The sequence below is a fragment of the Chiloscyllium plagiosum genome, unplaced genomic scaffold (assembly GCF_037043375.1).
Source record: "Chiloscyllium plagiosum isolate Xiang-an unplaced genomic scaffold, Cpla_swu_hap1 HiC_scaffold_42, whole genome shotgun sequence".
Lineage (NCBI taxonomy): Eukaryota > Metazoa > Chordata > Chondrichthyes > Orectolobiformes > Hemiscylliidae > Chiloscyllium > Chiloscyllium plagiosum.
In genome coordinates, this window is record NW_028270180.1 from 18,389,217 (window position 1) to 18,411,767 (window position 22,551).

The 22,551-nt window shown below is 47.4% G+C and overlaps 1 protein-coding gene across 4 annotated transcripts in view; it reads right to left on the reverse strand.

Annotated features, from left to right (window-relative positions):
* The window catches only part of LOC122542439 (talin-2), a 354,392-nt gene that overhangs the window by 186,967 nt on the left and 144,874 nt on the right, over positions 1-22,551 (reverse strand). For all 4 annotated transcript variants that reach the window (XM_087982138.1, XM_087982135.1, XM_087982136.1 and 1 more), the window contains 7 exons: positions 16,662-16,833; positions 14,761-14,858; positions 8,046-8,175; positions 3,974-4,126; positions 3,356-3,498; positions 2,201-2,328; positions 1,431-1,494 (listed from right to left, as the gene is read on the reverse strand). In XM_087982138.1, coding sequence (XP_087838264.1) covers positions 1,431-1,494; positions 2,201-2,328; positions 3,356-3,498; positions 3,974-4,126; positions 8,046-8,175; positions 14,761-14,858; positions 16,662-16,797 — 852 coding nt within the window. In that variant the 5' untranslated portion in view covers positions 16,798-16,833. The remainder of the gene's footprint in view (positions 1-1,430; positions 1,495-2,200; positions 2,329-3,355; positions 3,499-3,973; positions 4,127-8,045; positions 8,176-14,760; positions 14,859-16,661; positions 16,834-22,551) is intronic.

Here is a 22,551-nt window from a genome sequence, read left to right on the forward strand (position 1 = left end):
CCTGATTTTCTGAATGAGCCTATCATGGGGAACCTTATCAAATGCCTTGCTAAAATCCATATGCACCACATCCACTGCTCTTCCTTCATCAATGTGTTTTGTCACATCTTCAAAGAATTCAATAAAGCTTGTGAGGCATGACCTGCCCCTGACAAAGCCATGCTGACTATCTCTAATCAAACTATGCTTTTCCAAATAATCTTAAATCCTGTCTCTCAGAATCCTCTCCAATAATTTGTTTGCCACCGACATACGACTGACTGGTCTGTAATTCCCAGGGTTATCTTTATTCCCATTCTTGAACAAGGGAATGACATTTGCCACCCTCCAATTATCCGGTACTGCTCCAGTGTACAGTGAGGATACAAAGATCATCACCAAAAGTGCAGCAATCTCTTCCCTCACTTCACGTAGTAATCTTGGATACATCCTGACCTGCACAGAGGACTTATTTATCCTTATGTTTTTCAAAATTTCCAGCACATCCTCCTTTTTAACATCAATCTGTTTGAGTGTATCAGCCTGCCTCCCTGTCACACCCTGAATGGGGACAGCTCCAACGTTTAGGAAGCTTGACACCATCCAGGACAAAGCAGCTCCTGGTTGATTGGCACCACATCCACAAACGACAAGGTCCCTCTCAGTAGTGAATACTGAAGCAAATACTACCTCCTCCGACTCCAGACACAAGTTCCCTCCACTATACCTGATCGGCCCTACCCTCACTCTGGCCGTCCCCGTGCTCCTTACCAAAGTGGTTTGGTGCTTGGCAACGAACCAGATCAGGTTTAAAAGACATTTGACAGGTACATGAACAGGAAAGGTTTAGAGGGTTATGGGCCAAATGCAGGTAAATGGGACTAATTTAGTTTGGGGAACCTGGTCAGCATGGACTAATTGGACCAAAGGGTCTGGTTCCATACTGTACAACTCTATGGTGGACCCTGACTCTGACAATCGAGAGGCCGTGACTGATGGTCCTAAGCCCTGGAGGCTGACTGTCTGAAAGGGTTTCGCAGGAAGCGAATGGGAAACAAAATGCTGTTGAGAAGAGGGCCCACAGCAAACAGAGGCCAGTGAATCCTGGCCCCTTTTCCCCAGGCCACTGCCTTCCCAAGGCACCTTCTGTGCCATACCAGGAGTGTCGGAGCATGGAGCTGGCTCAATGGCACTAATTATTAGCCTACAAGACAGAAGGTTCCCACAACCCACAACTGAAACTGCTGGGGGGAGGGGGGTTGGATTCAGAGGTGTGTGCTTGTAGTTTATAAATAAATGGAAGAACTGCGTAAAGATTGGTACCACTACCATCCTTCCCCGCCTGGCTTCACATCTAATATTCTTTCACTCTACTGCTGTATGAAAAAGGGTTGGTCGGAGAGGTGCTCTACACCATGCTGGGGAAGTTCAGAATGAAACTGCTGCTATACCTGGAAGATCTTCTTCTCTGCATTCCTCTGCTTAATGTACTCCTTCGGCAGGAACTCCTTCAGACTGAGAACAAGATGAGAGAGAGAGAGAGAGAGAGAGAGACACACACACACACAGAGAAAGAGAGAGTTAAAGTCATCATCAGTCACACATAGACCAGGTCAGAAATGCATCCCTGTCACATCCTGAATGGGGGCAGCTCCAGCAATATTTAAGAAGCTTGAAACCACCCAGGAAAAAGCAGCCCCCACCTGATTGGCACCATGTCCACAAGCATCCACTCCCTCCACCACTGACGCTCAGTAGCAGCAGTGTGTACCACCTCCAAGGTACACTGCAGAAATTCACCCACGATCCTCAGACAGCACCTTCCAAACCCATGACTATTTCCATGTAAAAGGATACCTGAGAATACCACCTCCCTGCAAATTCCCCTCCAAGCCACTGTCCATCCTGACTTGGAAATATATCACCGTTCCTTCACTGGGTCAAAGTCCTGGAATTCCCTCCCTAAGGGCATTGTGGGTCTACCTACAGCACATGGACTGCAGCGGTTCAAGAAGACCAGCTCGCTCCCACCTTCTGGTGGGGCAACTTGGGACGGGCAATAAATGCTGGGCCCAGCCAGCAACACGCACGTCATGTGAAAACTATCCCTGCCCCATGAGTTCGAGGTTGCTGGCTGACTCTGCCTCCCCCACTGCCCTGCAGGCCCCAACAGACCATGTCCCCCTGACACACAGCATCTTCTCAAAACACGGAAACTCACTCAAGAAATCCAGGTTTGTGCTTGTGTTCCAAGTAGGGTCCAAACTGGATCTGAGCCTGAATGCCCCCGAATTCACAGGCTTTCTCGAAGGAGACTGGGTGGGATCCATTCAGAATATCATCTCGAGCCTTTGAAACAGCAGAGAGCCAGTGAAATATAAAACAACACACACACACAACACGCACACACACCAACTTTACTGAGAAAAAAATAAAAACACATTCAGAGAGAGACAGAGTGGGAGAGGATGTGAGAGCCGAAGACAGTGAGAGAGGAAGAGGGTGAGAGAGGAAGAGGGTGAGAGAGGAAGAGGGTGAGAGAGGAAGAGGGTGAGAGAGGAAGAGGGTGAGAGAGGAAGAGGGTGAGAGAGGGATAAAGAGAGAAAAAGTGAGAAAGAAATAACGTGAGTGACTGACAATGAGAATAAGTGCAAATGAGAGCGAGCAAGTGACCTTGAGACAGAAAGGGTATCAGTGAGAGTTAGAGAGGGAAAGATTGAGAGTGAAAGAGTTGGAGAGAGAGTGATAGTGGGAGTGACCGTGTCAGCTCGAGTATTATGCACAGTTGTGGGCGTGACAATTATAGGAAAGATGTGAATGCATTGGACAGCAGGCAGACAGGAGTTACAAGAATAAATCCGGGGATGAGAAACTTTACTGATGCTGATTGATTGAAGAAGTTGGGACTGTTCTCCTTGGAGAGAAGGTGGCTGGGAGGATTCCTGCCAGAGGCGTTCAAAATGATGAGCAGGCTGGATAGAGTAGAGAGGGTGAAGCTGTTCTCGCTCAAAAAAGGAACAAGAACGAGAGGGATGTACATTTAAAGTGACATGCAAATGAAGAAAGGGCGATGCGAGAAAAAACATTTTCCCACAGCGACTAGTTTTCTTTTACTAGTGGGGAAATGGGAATTCTAATTCTCCGGGGAGAGTCCAGAGGGAGAAGCCGAGATACTGGCTGAAGCCTGAACTGGCAGAAGACCCTGCTGGGAGGTGCTTAAGTGCCTGTTTTATGCCTGTAAGATGGCCACAATTGTAATTCGGCACCAAGGCTGCAAACCCACTTTCAAGAATCGTCGGATTCATAAGTTTCTCTAATAAGGCTCAACCCCATGTCTCCCCAGGCAGTGAAGCAACCAGTGAAAGGGACCCTGTACCTGGACATACAGCAAATTCAGCTGTACTGGGTCTCGGGAATCGACATTCTGGTCAGAGTAGAAGAACTTGCGTCTTAGCAGCAGTGTTTCGTTTTCGTCGACGCCCTGCTCTCGGAAGGTCCGACTGTGATCCAACCAATTCACTGTCGGAGACACAAACATCAGCCAACACCATCCTCACTCGTCGCTCCCCCTCTATTGGGTCCAACCCATTAAGGATCATAGCTCCCCCCCTCCCTGTGCACTGCCTTCAACCAGGTCTGAAACTTCACAAGAAGGTGATCACAGAACCTCTCCACCCTTCTGCCCGCTCGGCATATGTCAGCCCTGTGAAAGAGCTGTCCAATTTTGTGAGGCACACTGTTTGACTTTACCAATTTGATCTTCACCCCAGGTAGTGGAATTGGGAGAGTCCCAATTACTCAATAGCTGCCGAAAATATAACCCAAAGATTTTTAAATCCTAAAGGAATTTTGGCAGCTGAGTAAGTATTTTTCTTTAAGACTATTCCCTAAGTTATTGCATTTTCAATGATACTTCAAATTGATTCCAGGTGCCATCAATGACCCAGAACGTTTGAAGAACCCATCTTCCATTCTAAACGAACACGGGCCTTACGATCATCATCAGTGTGAAGCTTTGCTTTTAATTTCTCCATCTTCTTCTCATCCCGGTGTAGTGTTCTGTCTTTCTTCAGCGTTGCTGTTCCATCTTCCTTTTTCTCCTCAATGATGTCTTGAATCAAGGAGTACTCTTCATAATTCGTGATGCCTGCAAATTAGAGGAATATGACCAGGGTTTACTGGGGACGGGCGAAGATCGTCGGACGGTGGAGGGAGTGTCCAAAGACTTCAACGTCAAGTGCCAGGGGTGACCACTTGTGGCACACAGTGGGTAACTTGCTCATCTTGCAGTCAGAATGTTGTGGGCTCAATTCCCTCTCCAGTACCAAGGGAGCACTGCACTGTTGGGGTATCAGATGAGGCCTTATTCTGAGGCCTCATTCACCCGCTAAGGTGGCCGGGGAGGGGTGGGGGGGGTCAAAGATCTCAATATTTCGATGAATAGCAGGGGCGCTCCCCTCAGAGTTCTAGCTAATCACCTGGAATATTCTGTGCAGTTTTGATAAGAAAGACATAGAGGCACAGGGTACGGAAACAGACCTTCGGTCCAACCCGTCCATACTGACCAAGTCTCCCAAACTAAACTAGTTCCATTTGCCTGCATTTGGCCCATATCCCTCTCAGACTTTCCTATCCACGTACATCTCCAAATGTCTTATAAATGTTATAATTGTACCTACATCTGCCACTGCCTCTGGCAGTTCATTCCACATATAAACCATCCTCTGTATGAAAACGTTGCCCATCGAGGCCCTTTTACATCTTTCTCCTCTCACCTTAAACCTCTGCCCTCTAGTTTTAGACTCCCCTACCCTAGGGGAAAAGACCTCTGCTATTTAGCTTATCTATACCCCCTCAGATTTTATTAGCCTCTGTAAGGTCACCCCTCAACCTCCTATGCTCCGGTGAAAGAAGTCCCAGTTTATCCAACCTCTCCTTGTAACTCAAACCCTCTAGTCCCAGTCAATCTTTTCTGCACCCCTTCCAATTTAATAATATCCTTCCTCTGACAAGGCAACCAAAACTGTACGCAGTACTCCAAAAGTGGCCTCACCAACGTCTTGTACGAATGCAACATGATGCCCCAATTCCAAAATCCAATGGTCTGAGCAATGAAGGCAAGTGTGCCAAACACTTTCTTTACTACCATTACCTATCTGTGGTGCCACTTTTAAGGAACTATGTACTGGAACCATTAGAACTCTCTGTTTGACAACACTCCCCAGGGCCCTACCATTAACGGTCTAAGCCCTGCCTTGTTCGTCTTATTAAAATTCAGCTTACCTAAACAAGTGTATGCTTTCCTAGAGGGAGCGAAAGTTTGTTGGACTGGTTACTGGCAGGGCAGTTTTGTTGGATGAGGAGAGGTTGGGATGATTGGGCATGCACTCACTAGGAGGAGGAGGGCAGGACCTCACCAAAATGTATCAAATTCTGATAGCGCTGGACCAACGGGATGCAGGGAGGATGTTTCCCTGACCTTGGATCTGGAACAAAGGCTCTTGGCGTCAGGATATGCAATGGGCTGCTCCAGACTGAGATGAGGAGACATTCAGAGGGTGGTCAACCTGTGGCATTCTCTACCACAGAAGGCTGTGGAGGTCAAGTCACTCAATATGTTTAGGAAAGAATTAGATAGATTTTTGAAAGCTAAAGTTGTCAAGGGATGTGGGGAAAGCATGGGAGTATGACATTAAGATAGTGGATCAGCCATTATTGTGTTGGTGGAGTGAACATAATAACTCGGAGTTGGAGTAGGCCGTCTGGCCGTTTGAGCCTGCTTCACCATTCAGTAAGATCATGGCTGCTCTTTTTGTGGACTCAGCTCCACTGACCCACCCGCTCACCATAACCCACAATTCCTTTACTGTTCAAAAATCTACCTATCCTTGCCTTAAAAACATGCAACAGGGTGGCCTCAACTGCTTCGCTGGGCAGGGAATTCCTCAACTTTTTGGGTGAAGAAGTTCTTCCTCAACTCAGTCCTAAATCTGCTCCCTCTTATTTTGAGGCTATGCCCCCTAGTTCTAGTTTCACCGCGAGGGAACAGCCTCCCTGCTTCTATCTTATCTATTCCCTTCATAGTTTTATCTGCTTCCATAAGATCCCCCTCATTCTTCTATACTCCAATGAGTATAAACCTCAGCCTACTCAATATCTCCTCAGAAGCCAACACTCTCAACTCCGGAATCAATCTCGTGAACCTCCTCTGCACCCTCTCCAGTGCCAGTACATCCTTTCTCAAGGAAGTTGACCAAAAGTGGGCACAATAGAATCTGGAGAAAGCTATTCTTTCTATTTTCCTGTTTCAATACTTATCCCTCAACGAAGACTTCAAACAGATCATTTGGTCATTCTAACGCTGCTGTATGTGGGAACTTGCTGTATCCAAATCAATTGCCAAACTTTCCCACATAACAGCAGTGACTCCTCAAGTATTTTGTTGGTTCTGAGGTGCTTTGGGAAACCCCGACGATGGGAAAGTTGTTGAATAAATGTCGAGCTTTCTTGTTTAAATCTGAACGGCCTAACGCTGGTGTTAAAATCAGGCTGGTTACAAAATGACCAAGGGGAGATGATCATTGGGGAGAGGGAACTTTCCAGAGACTGGATTCTTCAGTGAACTGGGTAAAAACAAGGACTGCAGATGCTGGAAACCAGAGTCTAGATTAGAGTGGTGCTGGAAAAGCACAACAGTTCAGGCAGCATCCGAGGAGCAGGAAAATCAACGTTTCAGTCAAAAGCCCTTCATCAGGAATAGATGCTCTATTCCTGATGAAGGGCTTTTTCCCGAAACATCGATTTTCCTGCTCCTCGGATGCTGCCTGACCTGCTGTGCTTTTCCAGCACCACTCTAATCTAGACTCTTCAGTGAGCTGGCTGAGTGAAAGAATTGTCTGAAAAGGATTCGTACGCCCAACAAAAGGATAATGACAGCAATCACTTAGTGTCAGTGGAGACGAAGCACAAAATCAGGTAGAGGGAAGGCTTCTTGGATTTTCCAACCTGAAACATTGAGCACCCTTCCCTCACTCCCCACACCCACTTCTGGCTCTTTCCAGTCGGTTCTGGTTCAGACCGGTTCCCAGCCTCTGCTTTCCATTCGTTTTACCAACCCTCACATTATCGAACTGCGACTGACAGCCTGAGACATCGTGTGTTCAATGCCTGTTCTAGGGAGGATTTCACTAAACTGGAGAGAGTTCAGAAAAGGTTTACCAGGATGTCGCCTGGAATGGAGGGTTTGAGAAATAAGGAGAGGTTGGGACTTTTTTTCTTTGGAGCATAGGAGGTTGAGGGATGACCTTATACAGGTTTTTAAAATCATGAGGAGTATGATAAGGAGAATAGCAAAGATATTTTCCCTAAGGTGAGAGGGGGCATAATTTTAAGATGAGAGGAGAAAGTTTTAAAAAGGACATGGGGGATCTATTTTACACAGAGAGTGGTTCATGTGTGCAATGAACTTGCAGAGGAAGTGGTGGATGCAGGTACAGTTACAAAGTGTAAAAGACATTTGGCTAAGTAGATGAATAGGAAAGATTTTCAGGGATATGAGCCAAGCACAGGCAGTTTAGTTTCGGAACATGGTCGGCCTGGACTGGTTGGACCGAAGGGCCTGTTTCTCTGCTGTATAACTCTATGACTCAAAAGCACTGGATCAAAAACGAGGACTCTGTTCATGTAATTTCTCAGTCAGCTCATGAAACAAGTAAAATGAAATTACAATCCAGTCAGAGCCCACTTTACTGTGCCCATTCCACCACCTTGATCATGGTTGGCCCACTCTCTAACGCCATACTCTCACGTTTCCCCCATACACCTTGGCACCTTTTAGCTTCTAAAAATCGAATTCTTTCTTAAATATATTTAGAGACGGGCCAAACGCAGGCAAGTGGGACGAGTTTAGTTTGGAAAACTTGTTCAGCATGGACGAGATGGAGGGCAGGGTCTGTTTCCCTGCTCTACGACTCAGCCTCCGGAACCTTCTGCGGTAGAGAATTCCACAGCTAGGCCACCTTCTGAGCCTGTTTAAACTGGTCAAAATGACAGGGAGAATTACAAACCTATTCGACTGCAAATAGGGACGAGTAGTTCACCAACAGTCTTGGAATCATCAATCATGACAGTCTTCACTGCTCCGTCCAGCATCCTCACTTTCTGCGGCCTCTGCTTTTTCTTATACTCCAGGATGTCCTAGGCAGGAGAGCACAAGACAAGTTCAATCACAAAACCCCAGGGAAGTGATTGGGTAGAGGTGTGTCAGCGGGCGAGCAGTCCTCGAATCCCAGGCCCATATCCTGAGGTTCAAATCCCACCAGGACAGGTTGAGAAGTTTGAATCCGTTGAAAATTTGGAATAAAAGGTTAACCAAATGGTGATCACGCTCACTTGCTGTAAAAACCCATCTGGTTCGCAAATGTCCTTTCGGGAAGGAAACCTATCGTCCTGACCTGGTCTGGTCTACACATGACTCCAGACCCATGGCAATGTAGGCAACTCGAAACTGCCCTCTGAATAGACCTAACAAGCCGCTCAGTTCAAAGGCAATTATGAATGGGTACTAAATGCTCTCCTTGTCAGCACTCCCCATGTCCCACGAACAAATTAAAGAAAACATTGTCCTATAACGTATTGATAGGACCTAAATCATGTTCACCAAACTCAAGGAAGTACATGAACCAGTTCAATATCCAAGTAGGAAGTCTCCCCAACCCTTAATAAGCTTTCACCAAGAATGAATGACAGGCTAACATCACAGCTTATGCTACAGGCCAGTTCAATTTCTAGCCGTGCACCATACAGACAAGGCGGAGGCCAGCTAACCCATCTAATTCTTCACTATAGCATTTGTCTGATTCCCATTGATGTCATTGTAGGGCAAATCAGATCTCAGATTGAAATCTGGCTTGACTGCACTTTCTTTTCATTTTATAGAATTCGTGCCTCACTGAAATACAAACACACAATACTGCAGATTCGAGTCTAACAATAAAACAGAAATTCATTACTCAAAAGAAATGAAGATGAAAATAAATCCAATTAGAACAGAAATTTAAAGAGTTTGAAACACGTGATGGTATGTAAGCTTATTTCAGATTTAAATTGACATCAGCTGCATGCTGGGATTTGAAATCACGTCTCTAGATCATCAGTTTTAGCCTCTAGATACTAGCCCAGAAACAAACAACTGCTGCACAGTGGTATTTGGAATTACATTGCAGGTCAGTCATGGCTTGAAGGGCCGAATAGCCTACACCTGCACCTATTTTCTATGTTTTTCGATGGTCTTGATAAATGGCCACACAGTCAACGACCTAAATTGTCAACCTGCATCCAAGGAAGCCAGTGAGGCAGGAAGCCAAGACACCTTCCTGTGTGGGTGGAGTTTATTGACTCCTAAGTCTTACAGCTCCTTTCACTAGCCTCCATCGCCAGTATTGCTGCTTGTCATTTTATAGCCAACACCTGTTTCTCAACCTGAAAGAAAAACTTTAACAAACATTAATCACGGGATTAACAAGACAACATAAATTGCCAACACAGGCACTAACCTTCATAGTGAGATGTCTGATAGAGTGAAATGAGAAGGCATTGAACTCACTAACAGCATTCCTGCTTTCTTTGACAGGTGGGGTTTCTGAAATAGGTTTGCTTCATTTGTCAGTCAAATTCCTCCCATGCCTAGGATTCCAAGCCCTTAACCCAAGCAGCCAATCATTCCTTGCAGCTTGGGAGCTACGTAACCCGATTCAGCTACAGCCCACCAATCCTACTTCCTTGGCAACGTGCAGCTATGCATTCTGGGATTTGATCCTTCCCCTTGAAGTTACTCTGGGTCAAAGGGCAAACCTCTACATCAATGTAAAAGACAGACTTCACTCGCTGATCAACGGATTGTTCATTTGGAGATGGAGTCAACACCTTACTGCATGTTTGTAACTAATTTCCACCCCACTCTGGTCCCTCGTTCTCCATTACAGTCGGTCAGCAGCTATGACATCACTTCCTAATAGCGTCAGTCACCATCATGCTAACATGGCGTCTATCTGTTGCCTTGTTCATCAGGGTTTGTGACTGCCAAACATCTTTAGCCAGAGAGTGGTCAATCTGTGGAATTCATTGCCACAGAGGCTGTGGAGGTCAGGTCACTGAGTATATTTAAGACAGAGATAGATAAAATCTTGACTGCCAAGGAGATCAAAAGTTACGGGGAGGGAGTGGGACAATGGGGTTGACAAAGCCATGATCGAATGACAGAGCAGACTCGATGGGCCGAATGGCCTAATTTCTGCTCCGCTATCTTATGGCCATGTGCCCATATTGTGACACTTAATCCAACAATTTCCATTAACAGACTCTTGCACCATATTAAGTTTCTTCTCAATTGATTCCTGAACACATTCTCCTCCTTTCCGGAACATTCTAGAGTCATAGAGATGTGCAGCATGAAAACAGACCCTTCGGTCCAACTCGTCCATGCCGACCAGATACCATTATAGTCCCATTTGCCAGCACCTGGTCCATATCCCTCTATATCCTTCCTATTCATTTACCCATCCAAATGCCTTTTAAATGCTGTAATTGTACCAGCCTCCACCACTTCCTCTGGCAGCTCATTCCATACACGTACCACCCTGTGTGTGAAAATGTTGACCTTTAGGTCTCTTGCATGTCTTTCCCCTCTCACCCTAAACCCATGTCCTCTAGTTCTGGACTCCCCACCCCCCCAGGGAAAATACCTTGTCTATTTATCCTATCCTCATGATTTTATAAACTCCTGGGGAAAACGTGGGGGAGGAGGGTGTTAATGTCCGTGATTGTTGTGGGAGTGCAGGGATGTGTTATTCAAGCTAAACTGTGGACCCTTGCCCATTGAGGAGCTAAAATACCCCCTGTCCTGCTCACTCAGCAGCTCAAACTTGTCCCAAACCGTAGGGTGCCACAAACTCTAGGAGGGGTAAAATGGAGTCACAGCAGGGAGGAGTGAATGCTAACCATCAGCCCCTGGCTTGGGAGAGGGAGAGGGAAGGGGAAGTTCAGTGTGGTGAAGATTGTCTGAAGTTCATCTGCTGCAACAGCCCAACTGTGAGAGAAAGCACGAGGCGTTTGAGGATTTTGTGAGCACACAGTCTGAGTTTGATTTCAGCCATAGCTTCCCGTTGAAGATCCTGCGCCCCAAAAATCTCATGTCGCGGCCCCCAGTTGGGAAACCCCAAATTAGCCAGGGCTGGAGGGCTTGAGCTACAGGGAGAGGCTTAATAGGCTGGGGCTGGGAGCATCAGAGGCTGAGTGGTGGATGTTAGGTAGCTCGGAAGGGGATAAATAGATGCAGGTGGGGGTGGGGTGATGGTGATAGGTCAGAGCTGAGGGTGGAGCATACAGGTGGGAAGGACGAGGACGATGTCCTGGTAGGACAGTTCAAGAGTGTGATGTCGAGTTGGAGGGTTGGATCTGGGATGAGGTGGGGGAGAGGGGAGATAAGGAAATTGGTTAAATCGACATTGATGCTGTGGTGGTTTGAGGGTTCCAAGGCAGAAGATGAGACGTCCTTACTCCAAGCGTCAGTTGGTTAGGTTTTGGTGGTGGAGGAGGCCCAGGACTTGCATGTCCTTGGTGGAGTGGGAGGGGGGAGTTGAAGTGGTCTGCCACAGGGCGGTGGGACTGTTTGGTGCGTATCCCAGAGATGTTCTCTGAAATGCTCCGCGAGTTGGCAACCTATCTCCCTTAAATTGTCTGCAGCACCCTGGGATGTGCAGGCTTGATGGGTTAGCCATGGGAAATGCAGGGTTACAGGGATGGGGTCGGAGGTGGGACTTGAAGACCTAATGGCCTGCTTCCGTACTGTAAGGATTCTATAACTTAAAATTTCCATCTCAATCCCTTTCATTTCCCTATTTGTTCATTGCATGTTCATCACTGCCTACAGCAGGATTTATTGTCCATCCTTAATTGCCTTGAGGGCAGTTCAGAGTCAATCATGTTGCTGTGGGTCTGGAATCATAGAGTCCAGACAATCAATAAGCACATTGATCTGGATCCAATATACCTACCACTGCAACGGACAGCTGGAACTGACAACCGGAAGCGGCAGATACAAACCACTACAAATGCCGGAGGAAGGATCACAGAAGCGCTTCACAGGAGGCTCCCAAGCACCGAGGATGTCACCGAGACAGGGGACAAAACGTCTGCAACACAAATTCCCAGCTCGGCGAACAGAACCACAACAACGAGCACCCGAGCTACAAATCTTCTCACAAACTTTGAATCATAGAGTCATACAGCATGGAAACAGATCACCCGGTCCATCTTGTGTGCACCAACCAAACATCCCAACCTAATCTAGTCCCATTTTCCAGCACTTGACCCATATCCCTCTAAACCCTTCCTATTCATATACCCATCGAGATGCCTTTTAAATGTTGACATTGTACAAGCCTCCACCATGTTCTTTGGCAGCTTGTTCCATCCACGCACCACCCTCTGCGTGAAAATGTTACCCGTCGGGTCCTCTTTAAATCTTTCCCCTCTCGCCTTAAGCCTAAACCTTCTAGTTTTGGACTCCCCTACCCTGGGGGTAAAAGACCCTAGCTATTCACCCTATCCATGCCCCTCATGATGTTATAAACCTCTAGAAGGGCATCCCTCAGCCTCCGAAACTCCAGGGAAAATAGCTCCAACCTATTCAGGCTCTCCCTATAACTCAAACCCTCCAGTCTCAGCAACATCCTTGTGAATCTTGTCTGAGCCCTCTCAAGTTTAACAATGTTAAAACTCACACTACCACCCGATGAAGGAGCAGCGCTCCGAAAGCTCGTGCTTCCAAATAAACCTGTCGGACTATAACCTGGTGTTGCGTGATTTTTAACTTTGTACACCCAAGTCCAACACCAGCACCTCCAAATCAAGTTTAACAGCATCCTTGCTATAGCTGGGAGACCAGAAATGAATGCAGCATTCCAAAAGTGGCATCACCAATGTCCTATACACCAGCAACATGGTGTCCGTCCTGCAGCCCACACCAGGTAATGACGGCAGATTCTCCTCTCTAAAGGACACGAGTGAACCAGATGCGTTTTTACAGCAATCAGTGGTTACATGATCATCATTAGACGTACTTTCTATTTCAGACTTGCACTGAACTCCAAACTGCACCCTGTGCCAAGGTATGATATGAACCGCTGCCCCCTGAACATCACTGGGATTATTACTCGTTCAGTGGTATTACCACTAAACCACCAGCTCACACATGTTCACTGTCAGAAAGGAATTGTTCTTCATTAAACTACAATGAGCATTAAATTACAAAAAGAAATGAGTGGAAAGTTTGTAAAATCTCTGGGCAGGGCTCCACGTGGTGACTCATCACATCTGGCAGCTCTCCCCACCTCCAACCAGAAACAGTTTCAGGCCTCAACAGTCACTGAACAGTTCCTGATGCGATGGGAAGTGCTTGAACCAAATGTTTGACCAATTGTTAAGAACATGAATATTTTGCTTTTGTTTGAGTCAATGAGAAGTGCCCTGCTCCAAGATGTTCACTCAGATGCAAACTACCCAATGAGCTGCAATCTGTTACCTTCTGTCTGGGCAAGAGATGGAAACAGATTCGGCAAAAGGGAATTGGATAAACACTTCAAGAGGAAAAGAAATTTCAGGGTGTAGGGGGACATCAAGGAAGTGGGACTAATATTATGCCGGTTCCAAAAAGCCTGACCGGTTGTGCTTTTCCAGCACCACACTCTTCGACTCTAATCTCCAGCATCTGCAGTCCTCACTTTCTCCTAGCTAACACCAGCAAGATGGGCCAAATGGCCTCACACCGTGCTTCATCATTGTATGAATCTATGAATGGGAGACTACAAATACAAGGAAATCCTCAAGGAACACACTGAGAATCAATATCAAGTGAAGCTTCCCACAGAAATGACAGTGAAGATCTGTGCCGTGAGCTTCCACTATCTCTGCTGTGATGTAACTCTCAATCCTGATCTATGAAGTCAGACTCTTCCCAATCATACTCAACTCGACCAAACCATCTAACCCTTGCTGCACTATGAAAACTCCAATAAAAAAATCAACAGGCAGAAGATATTAGAAAGGTGACTAGGATTTATTCACAGCTTTTCATCAACAGCTGCTCAGAACTTGAGTACTGCTGAAAACCAATACACATTTTGTTGAATGGTGTTGTCTTGCACTCATCAGGACAATTCGCAAGAAATACCAATTTGAGGGGAAAGCAATACTGTCCAAGTGCTCGTGGGTTGGTTGTCATGAAGAGTGCAGCAGCTAGTTATGACTGACATGAGTCAAGATTAGAGTGGTGCTGGAAAACCACAGCAGGTCAGGCAGCATCCGAGGAGCAGGAAAATCGACGTTTCGGGCAGGAGCCCTTCATCAGGAATGATGAAGGGCTCCTGTCTGAAATGTTGATTTTCCAGCTCCTCGGATGCTGCCTGACCTGCTGTGGTTTTCCAGCACCACTCTAATCTTGACCCTAATCTCCAGCAACTGCAGTCCTCACTTCCGCCTAGTTATGACTGAAAGTTAACTGCCAAGCTGTGTTTAAATTTTAAGCAAGGCAGGTCGACTTCAATCAGTCAAGGCATTGCCCCGAAATGGATTAGGTGCAGTCAGCATACATGTTCTCTGTCTGCAGAGAATCGGACTCTACGTGTTATTATATATAGCTTCTGGTACATACAAGTGTGTCACACTATGATCCTGATTGACAGTCTTAATATTTCATAAAGCCGAGAAAAAGATTAGACAGACCCCATTACGAAGCATATAATAATCCAGAGTGCGGCCAGATTCAAGCCAGATCCCTTTCCTTGGATCGTCATCGGACAGGAACAATCCATAATCCGAGGCTGTAAAACAGAAATAAACAAGACCTCAAAATAGTTCTGCGATGAATCAACTTGCACTTGTATCCAAAAACGACAGCTCATTCAAAGACAAAAACGTGAAATTAAAAACAAAACTTTGCATTTGTACCCTGGTGCCTGTTCCAAAGTACAGCTCAGAACAGTCAGTTAGTCCAGCTCCCGTCTCCTCCTGATCTTCCCACCACCTCTCCCATGACCACTCCTCGATTGATATTTCTCCTCTCCTTCCCTGCCCTCTTCTCCCCACCCCTTGCCTACTCCTCCTAAAATGCTGGCCTCCCCTTGACGTATTCTCCAACCCCCTTCTTCACAGTCCCAGTCTGCCGCTGCCCTTTCCTTCTGTCCTCTCAGGTTCCCTCTCTCCTCCTGCACGTTCTCCCCCTGCACGTTCTCCCCAGGCTCTCACTGCTACAGGCCCCGAATGCCAAAGGGCCATGTTGCTGGAAATTGACTTCGGGAATTGCCTCTCCTTTCCTGGTTCTTCAGGCATTTGGAGCCAGGATTAACCAGGCCCCCCCCCCCCCATCAAATGGAAGGACCATTTTTAGACTGGAACATCAACTAGGAATGTGGATGTACAATTCCCTTCCTTTCCTCCCCTGTGCAGTAATCTCTTTGCAGAATTCCTCATAATTCTCACTGAGCAAAAACATAGATTCAAGCTGTCAGTTTTGACAATTCGAGGCGAGTAATGTCAACTTGAATCCAAGCCAGCCTGAGAGTTAGAAACTAAGATGCTTTTCATTGCAAGTAGAAAGTTTATTAACTACTCAGTCTAACAGCTCCTTCATACACCAGTTCAACCTATTCCCCCTTTTGTTCCGATGGGACAGTCCGGTGACTCAACGGTTAGCACTGCTACCTCACAGTGACTGTCTGTGTGGAGTCTGCACATTCTCCCCGTGTCTGCCTGGGTTTCCTCCCACAATCCAAAGATGTGCAGGTTAGGTGGATTGGCCGTGCTGAATTGCACATAGTGTCCAGGGACGTATAGGTTCGATGGATTAGCCATGGGAAATGTGGGATTATTGGAATGGAGTGGCTCTGGATGGGATGCTTTTAGGACGGTCAGTGTGGACTTGATGGGCCAAATGACCTCCTCCCACACAGTGAAGATTCGATGATCCTATTTTATACTTACATTCAATAATTTTGATTGCCTGCTTAATTCTTGCTATATTAACAAACAACACTCTCTTCAGTTATCTCACCTCAGGCCCACAGCAGTGGATTTACTCAGAGCTGCCTAGCTCAGTTTGTACCAGTTCCCAAAACATGGACCTCCACCAGTTCCAGACCAGCAACACCTCAATAGGTGTCGATAGTCATCCTTGTCTTGGATTATTGCGGGACTTCACTCACATTCTCTGGAATTTTCTGCAGTCCACAACACCCCCACCCACACCCCCACCCCACAACTCACCACGATCTGCGCAATTCCTTCAAATTCTGGCTCTACCTCAGCTGAGACCTAAAGTTCTGGAAGTCCCCCCACCCCCCACAGACCTCTTGACGTGCCGCTCCACCGCAGTAAATACAATCTCGATCCTGCCTTTACCTGACACAAGGCTTGATGTCTGGCCTCTGATGTGCCTGGATACACTGTACATGAACAGTCAAAGTATAAATCCAAGTAGTTGTTATACTGCTGATTGATTAACCCATTCACTTCTGCACTGGGACATTTCTTTATTACACAGAGACTGAGTGACAACGGGTGCCCGTGACAGAAAAAGCGAGCATAAAACCAACAGCCAAGTAATAGATCAGGACGTGTGCTCTCACCTTGGCCCATCTGTGCCTCGGGCACACGCTCTCGGATTATACGACAGGCATCGTAAACCACAGTGGAGGGCTCGAACTGCATCGTCTTGACGACATTACACTGGCGGACACAAATCTTCAGCGAGAGGGCCACCATGGTGCCAAGCGAACGGAGATCAGGCCCTCACCACGCCTGGGGAAACAAACCAAGAGAGATTCATTCTCGCACCAATATAAACTTATTACCACCTTCACTGCATGCGGGCATCACTGACCAGGCCAGGGCTTTTGCCCAAAACGTCGATTTTCCTGCTCCTCGGACGCTGCCTGACCTGCTGTGCTTTTCCTGCACCATTCTCACCAAACAACGGCCAGCATTTATTGCACACCTCCACTTTCCCTTGAGGTGGCGGTAGTGAGCCACTATCTTGAATCATTACCATCCTTGGGGTATAGGTATAACCTCAATGCTGCTCAGCGGAGCTCCAGGATTTTGGCCCGGTGACACTGTAAAATAAAAAGAGGTGATGCATTCCCAAATGGGGAACCAATGGCCTAGTGGTATTATCATTGGACTGTTAAACCAGAGACCCAGGCAATGCTCTGAGGACCCCGGTTTGAATTCCGCCATGGAAGATGGTAAAAATTGAATCTAATGAAAATTTGGAATAAAGCGGCTAATGGTGTCTGTGAATCCATTGTTGATTGTTGGAAAAACCCACCTGGTTCACTAATGTCTTTCGCTGGTCTGGCCTACATGTGACTCCAGACCCACAGCGAAGTGGTTGACTCTTAACTGGGCAATTAGGGATGGGCAATAAATGCTGGCCAAGCCATCCCTCATCAATGAAGGAACAAAATAAAATCAGGAATTGAAAGGGAATCTACAGGCAGTTCATGGTCGCATTCTTCCCGAAAGTAACCCATGGAGTGTACAAAGACAGTCATCCAGATCAACTTGAGAATCAACCATGGGCAGCACGGTGGCTCAGTGGTTAGCACTCCTGCATTACAGTGCCAGGGACCTGGCTTCGATTCCATTCGCCCCGTGTGTGGGTTTCCTCCGGGTGCACTTGTTTCCTCTTACAGTCCAAAGATGGGCAGGTTAGGTGGACTGGCCGTAGGAAATTGCCCATGGATGTGCAAGCTAGATGGATTAGCCATGCTAAATGCAGGGTTACAGGAATGAGGTGGGTCTGGGTGGCATGCTCTTCTGAGGACCGGCGTGAACTTGACGGGCCAAATGGCCTGCTTCCACACCGTAGGGATTCTATGAAAAGCAACAGAACGATCAAGCACTACACAATGGGAGGTAAATTCCGAAAAATTACCAATGGGATCAAAATGAACATTTTCCTCATAAATCATTGTTTGGTTGTTCAGAACCTGAGCATTGCTGGGAAAAGATATTCTGACAATTTTTTTTCATCTTGCAGTCATCAGGACAATTCACAAGAATGCCAACATGTTGGGGAGGGGGAACCACATTCATAATAGATGAGAGGAGAGCGCTCACTGGTTAGCAACTCGACTCTGATTGGTCGAGGCGTTACCATGGGGAATGCGCCAATTAACGTGTCTTTTCTCGGCAATTCTGAGTGATCCTGAGATGCCAACAGATGTAGGGCCTGAGAAGAGTATTCACTGCACGATGATCTAACAAGACGCCTTACAATGCGAGCAATTACTCTTCACGGAGCATGGTGAGAAATACAGCAGGAAAGCTCATTGACAGCTTCTTCCATTGATTTGACATCTAATCCTGAGGCAGTGATGGATGCTGAATCAACAGTCACAGCAATCCACTTCATTTACAGATAGAAGCTGGAAAATACCTCCAACATCACATCCTGTCACACACTGACATCTTCAATCTGGCCTTAAATTCTCGGACTGCTTCATGACTGGCTGGATTATAGATATCTGGGGAGAGTTATTTGAGGAAAGTGATTCAAAGCCAGGATCAGAAATTATTTTCATTCCAAATAGAAAAGCAGAGTGATCAATTAAATAGAGTTGGGTTCACTTTGCACATCACCCACCAAAACCAACCATTCCGCGTTCATTAGGGCGGCACGGTGGCACAGTGGTTAGCACTGCTGCCTCACAGCGCCAGGGACTCGGGTTCAATTCCCGACTCAGGCGACTGTCTGTGTGGAGTTTGCACATTCTCCCAGTGTCTGCGAGGGTTTCGTCCGGGTGCTCTGGTTTCCTCCCATAGTCCAAAGATGTGCACGTCAGGTGAATTGGCCAAGCTAAATTGCCCGTAGTGTTAGGTAAAGGGGTAAATGTACGGGAATGGGTGGGTTACGCTTCGGCGGGTCGGTGTGACTTGTTGGGCCGAAGGGCCTGTTTCCACACTGTAAGTAATCTAATGGGAAGCACACACTGCTCTGGGATAGAAGGCTGTGGCTTCAAGTCTCATTTCAGGGACGTGGGTACATAGTCCAGCTGGCACTCTCAGTACAGTGTGACTCTGTCAGAAGGTCAGCACCCACTCAGTGCCTCATGCTCAGAGGATGAGCAATGAGACAGCTACACACTGTCAGAGGGTCCATGCTCAGACAGCGCTGCACTATCAGAGGGTCAGCCCATAGGGAACGCTGCACTGTCGGAGAGTGGGTACCTAGGGAACGCTGCACTGTTACAGGATTGGTACAGAGGGAGTACCGCACTGAGGGAGTGCCGCACTGTCGGAGGGTCAGCGCTTAGGGAATACTGCACTGTCGGAGGGTCAGTGCTTAGGGAATACTGCACTGTCGGAGGGTCAGTGCTGAGGGAGTGCCGCACTGTCGGAGCGTCAGAGATGAGGGAGTGCCGCACTGTCGGAGGCTCAGTGCTGAGGGAGTGCTGCACTGTCGGAGGGTCAGCGCTGAGGGAATACTGCACTATCGGAGGGTCAGCACTGAGGGAATACTGCACTATCAGAGGGTCAGCACTGATGGAGGGTCAGTACTAAAGGAGTGCTGCACTGTCAGAGAGTCAGTGCTGAGGGATTGCCGCACTGTCCGAGGGTCAGTGCTGAGGGATTGCCGCACTGTCCGAGGGTCAGTGCTGAGGGACTGCCGCACTGTTTGAGGGTCAGTGCTGAACTATCAGAGGGTCAGTACTGAGGGAGTGCCAGAATGTGAGAGGATCAGTGCTGAGGGAGTGCCGCACTGTGAGAGGGTCAGTGCTGAGGGAGTGCTGCACTGTCGGAGGGTCAGCGCTGAGGGAATACTGCACTATCGGAGGGTCAGCACTGAGGGAATACTGCACTATCAGAGGGTCAGCACTGATGGAGGGTCAGTACTAAAGGAGTGCTGCACTGTCAGAGAGTCAGTGCTGAGGGATTGCCGCACTGTCCGAGGGTCAGTGCTGAGGGATTGCCGCACTGTCCGAGGGTCAGTGCTGAGGGATTGCCGCACTGTCCGAGGGTCAGTGCTGAGGGACTGCCGCACTGTTTGAGGGTCAGTGCTGAACTATCAGAGGGTCAGTACTGAGGGAGTGCCAGACTGTGAGAGGATCAGTGCTGAGGGAGTGCCGCACTGTGAGAGGGTCAGTGCTGAGGGAGTGCTGCACTGTTGGAGAGTCAGTGCTAAGGGAGTGCCACACTGTGACAGGATCAGTGCTGAGGGAGTGCCACACTGTGGAGGATCAGTGCTGACAGAGTGCTGCCAAGTTGTTTCTCACATTATGGTTGCTTATTTTTCAATCTGTGCCCTCTGCCTTTCATTCCTTTTACCAACTGGAGCAGCTTCTCCTGACCTAATCGATCCAGCCCTCTCCTAACTGTGAAAACCTCAATCAAAACTCCAACAGATCACTTTGTGCCCATTAGTAATGACAGCTTGCATTGCTGTGGCATGGTGTAAATAAATGGAAACTTCTACAAGTTTACAGTCAGAAACATTACAGACACATTTTTTATGTACATTCAGGAACTCCCTCCTCATTACCTGGACCCCAGGAAGGGCTAATAAATTCGGAAGTAAAGCAAGGCTGAAACACGATCATGTACTAAACTTGAGAAAAAGTAGAGTGTGTGTCTCCAACATTTACACAAAATAACAGCCACTTGACATGGTACAAGGGTCATGTGTCTGACCAGCAACAGGCTTGCAATCAGTAATGTGACTGGTTAGTTTTGGTTGGGTCCTCCAACTGGGTCTGCCTTTGGTCCCTGCCCGACCCGGATTCCCAATAACAATCTCACAGTCTGGTGCAGCCCCAGTACCAGCTCTGAAGTTACACACGGGCTTGACGAAGTGAAGCCTACCTATAAAACACTGAAAATGGCTGCACTGCGGAGGGAAGTGCTAATAAAACAGAGAAAGCAGTAGACAATTTCACAGAGATGGAACAGGTTGGCCAAAGGCAGAAATGACAACACTTTACCCTCCTGAAACCCAATGCCTGTGGTTGCTTCATCCCATTTTTTTCCTCAAACACTTGGCTCACAAGTCCTCGGGAATGCCGAATTGTCTGACAATCAGTTCTATTTCTCCTCTAAATCTTTCTAAGGTCATTAACAAACTTGGTCAGGTGGGACTTGGCTCATCTGAACCCACACTTGCAGTTCCCTTTGACGCTGTACAGTTATTGCTCAAGCCTATCACTGGCTTGCCCACTGACAGAAAGTGAGGACTGCAGATGCCAGAGAGCCAAAGTTGAAATGTGTGGCGCTGGAAAAGCACAGCAGGTCAGGCAGCATCCGAGGAGCAGGAGACTCGACGTTTCGGGCAAAACCCTTCATCAGGAATGTGGTCAGGCGACATTCAAGGATCTGGATGTAGGTTTGCTCGCTGAGCTGGAAGGGTCGTTTTCAGACGTTTCGTCACCATATTAGGTAACATCTTCAGTGAGCCTCCGGATGAAGCACTGGTGGTGTAGCCCTGTTTTCTATTTATATGTTTGATTTTAGTTGGGTTGGTGATGTCATTTCCCGTGGTGACATCGTTTCTGATGGTGGTGTCATTTCCTGTTATTTTTCTCAGGGGGTGGTAAACAGGATCCAAGTTGATGGAGTTCTGGTTGGAATGCCACGCTTCTGGGAATTCTCGTACGTGTGTCTGTTTGGTTTGTCCTAGGATGGATGTGTTGTCCCAGTAGAAGTGGTGTTCTTCCTCATCCGTATGTAAGGATACTAGTGAGAGTGTGTCATGTCACTTTGTGGCTAGTTGATATTTTCGAAACTCACTAACATTCAAGGATGTTTCTGATGAAGGGCTTATGCCCGAAACGTCGACTCTCCTGCTCCTCGGATAATGCCTGATCTGCTGTGCTTTTCCAGCACCACACTTTTCGACTCAGAAGCTTGCCCGCTGCAGATCCTAGCATTTCTTTCATAGGATTGGCAGAACGTGCGTGCGCCACACTCGCTTAACAAGAGGCAGCTCAGGCTGGTGTCAAGTTCTGGTCTATCGCCACAAAATAATGAGGGAAGTGAGCAGCTAAGGTGGGGAGTGAACACTCTCACAAATGTGATATACTTCATCCTTGGCCTTGCGTCCTTGAAATGCTCAGCACTGGTAAGAAGGTAGACTGAAGCCTTGCTACAACCACCACGTATCATATCCATTGGCACCACAGCACAGGCTCAGCCTTGACATTGCAATGTGCACCTTGATGAACATTCCCACACCAACAGTGTGATGTCTTCAAGTTTCTTGCCACATCACAGATCACCCGAAGCACCTTAGCCACTACACCCTGACACTCCAAACTTCCAACAAGGCATCTGCCAATCTGGAAATGGATGTGAGGTTTCCTCGCCGAGTTGATTTGGGATAGCAGCAGTCCCTCCGGAGATTTCTTCACCCCTTGGGTTTGCAGGGAACTTAAAGCATAGAAGCGTCTCTGTGTAAACCCTTGAAAGCAAACACAGTAGCTGTCTCATATCTACTGGCGAAGGTAAGCCAATGGCCCAATT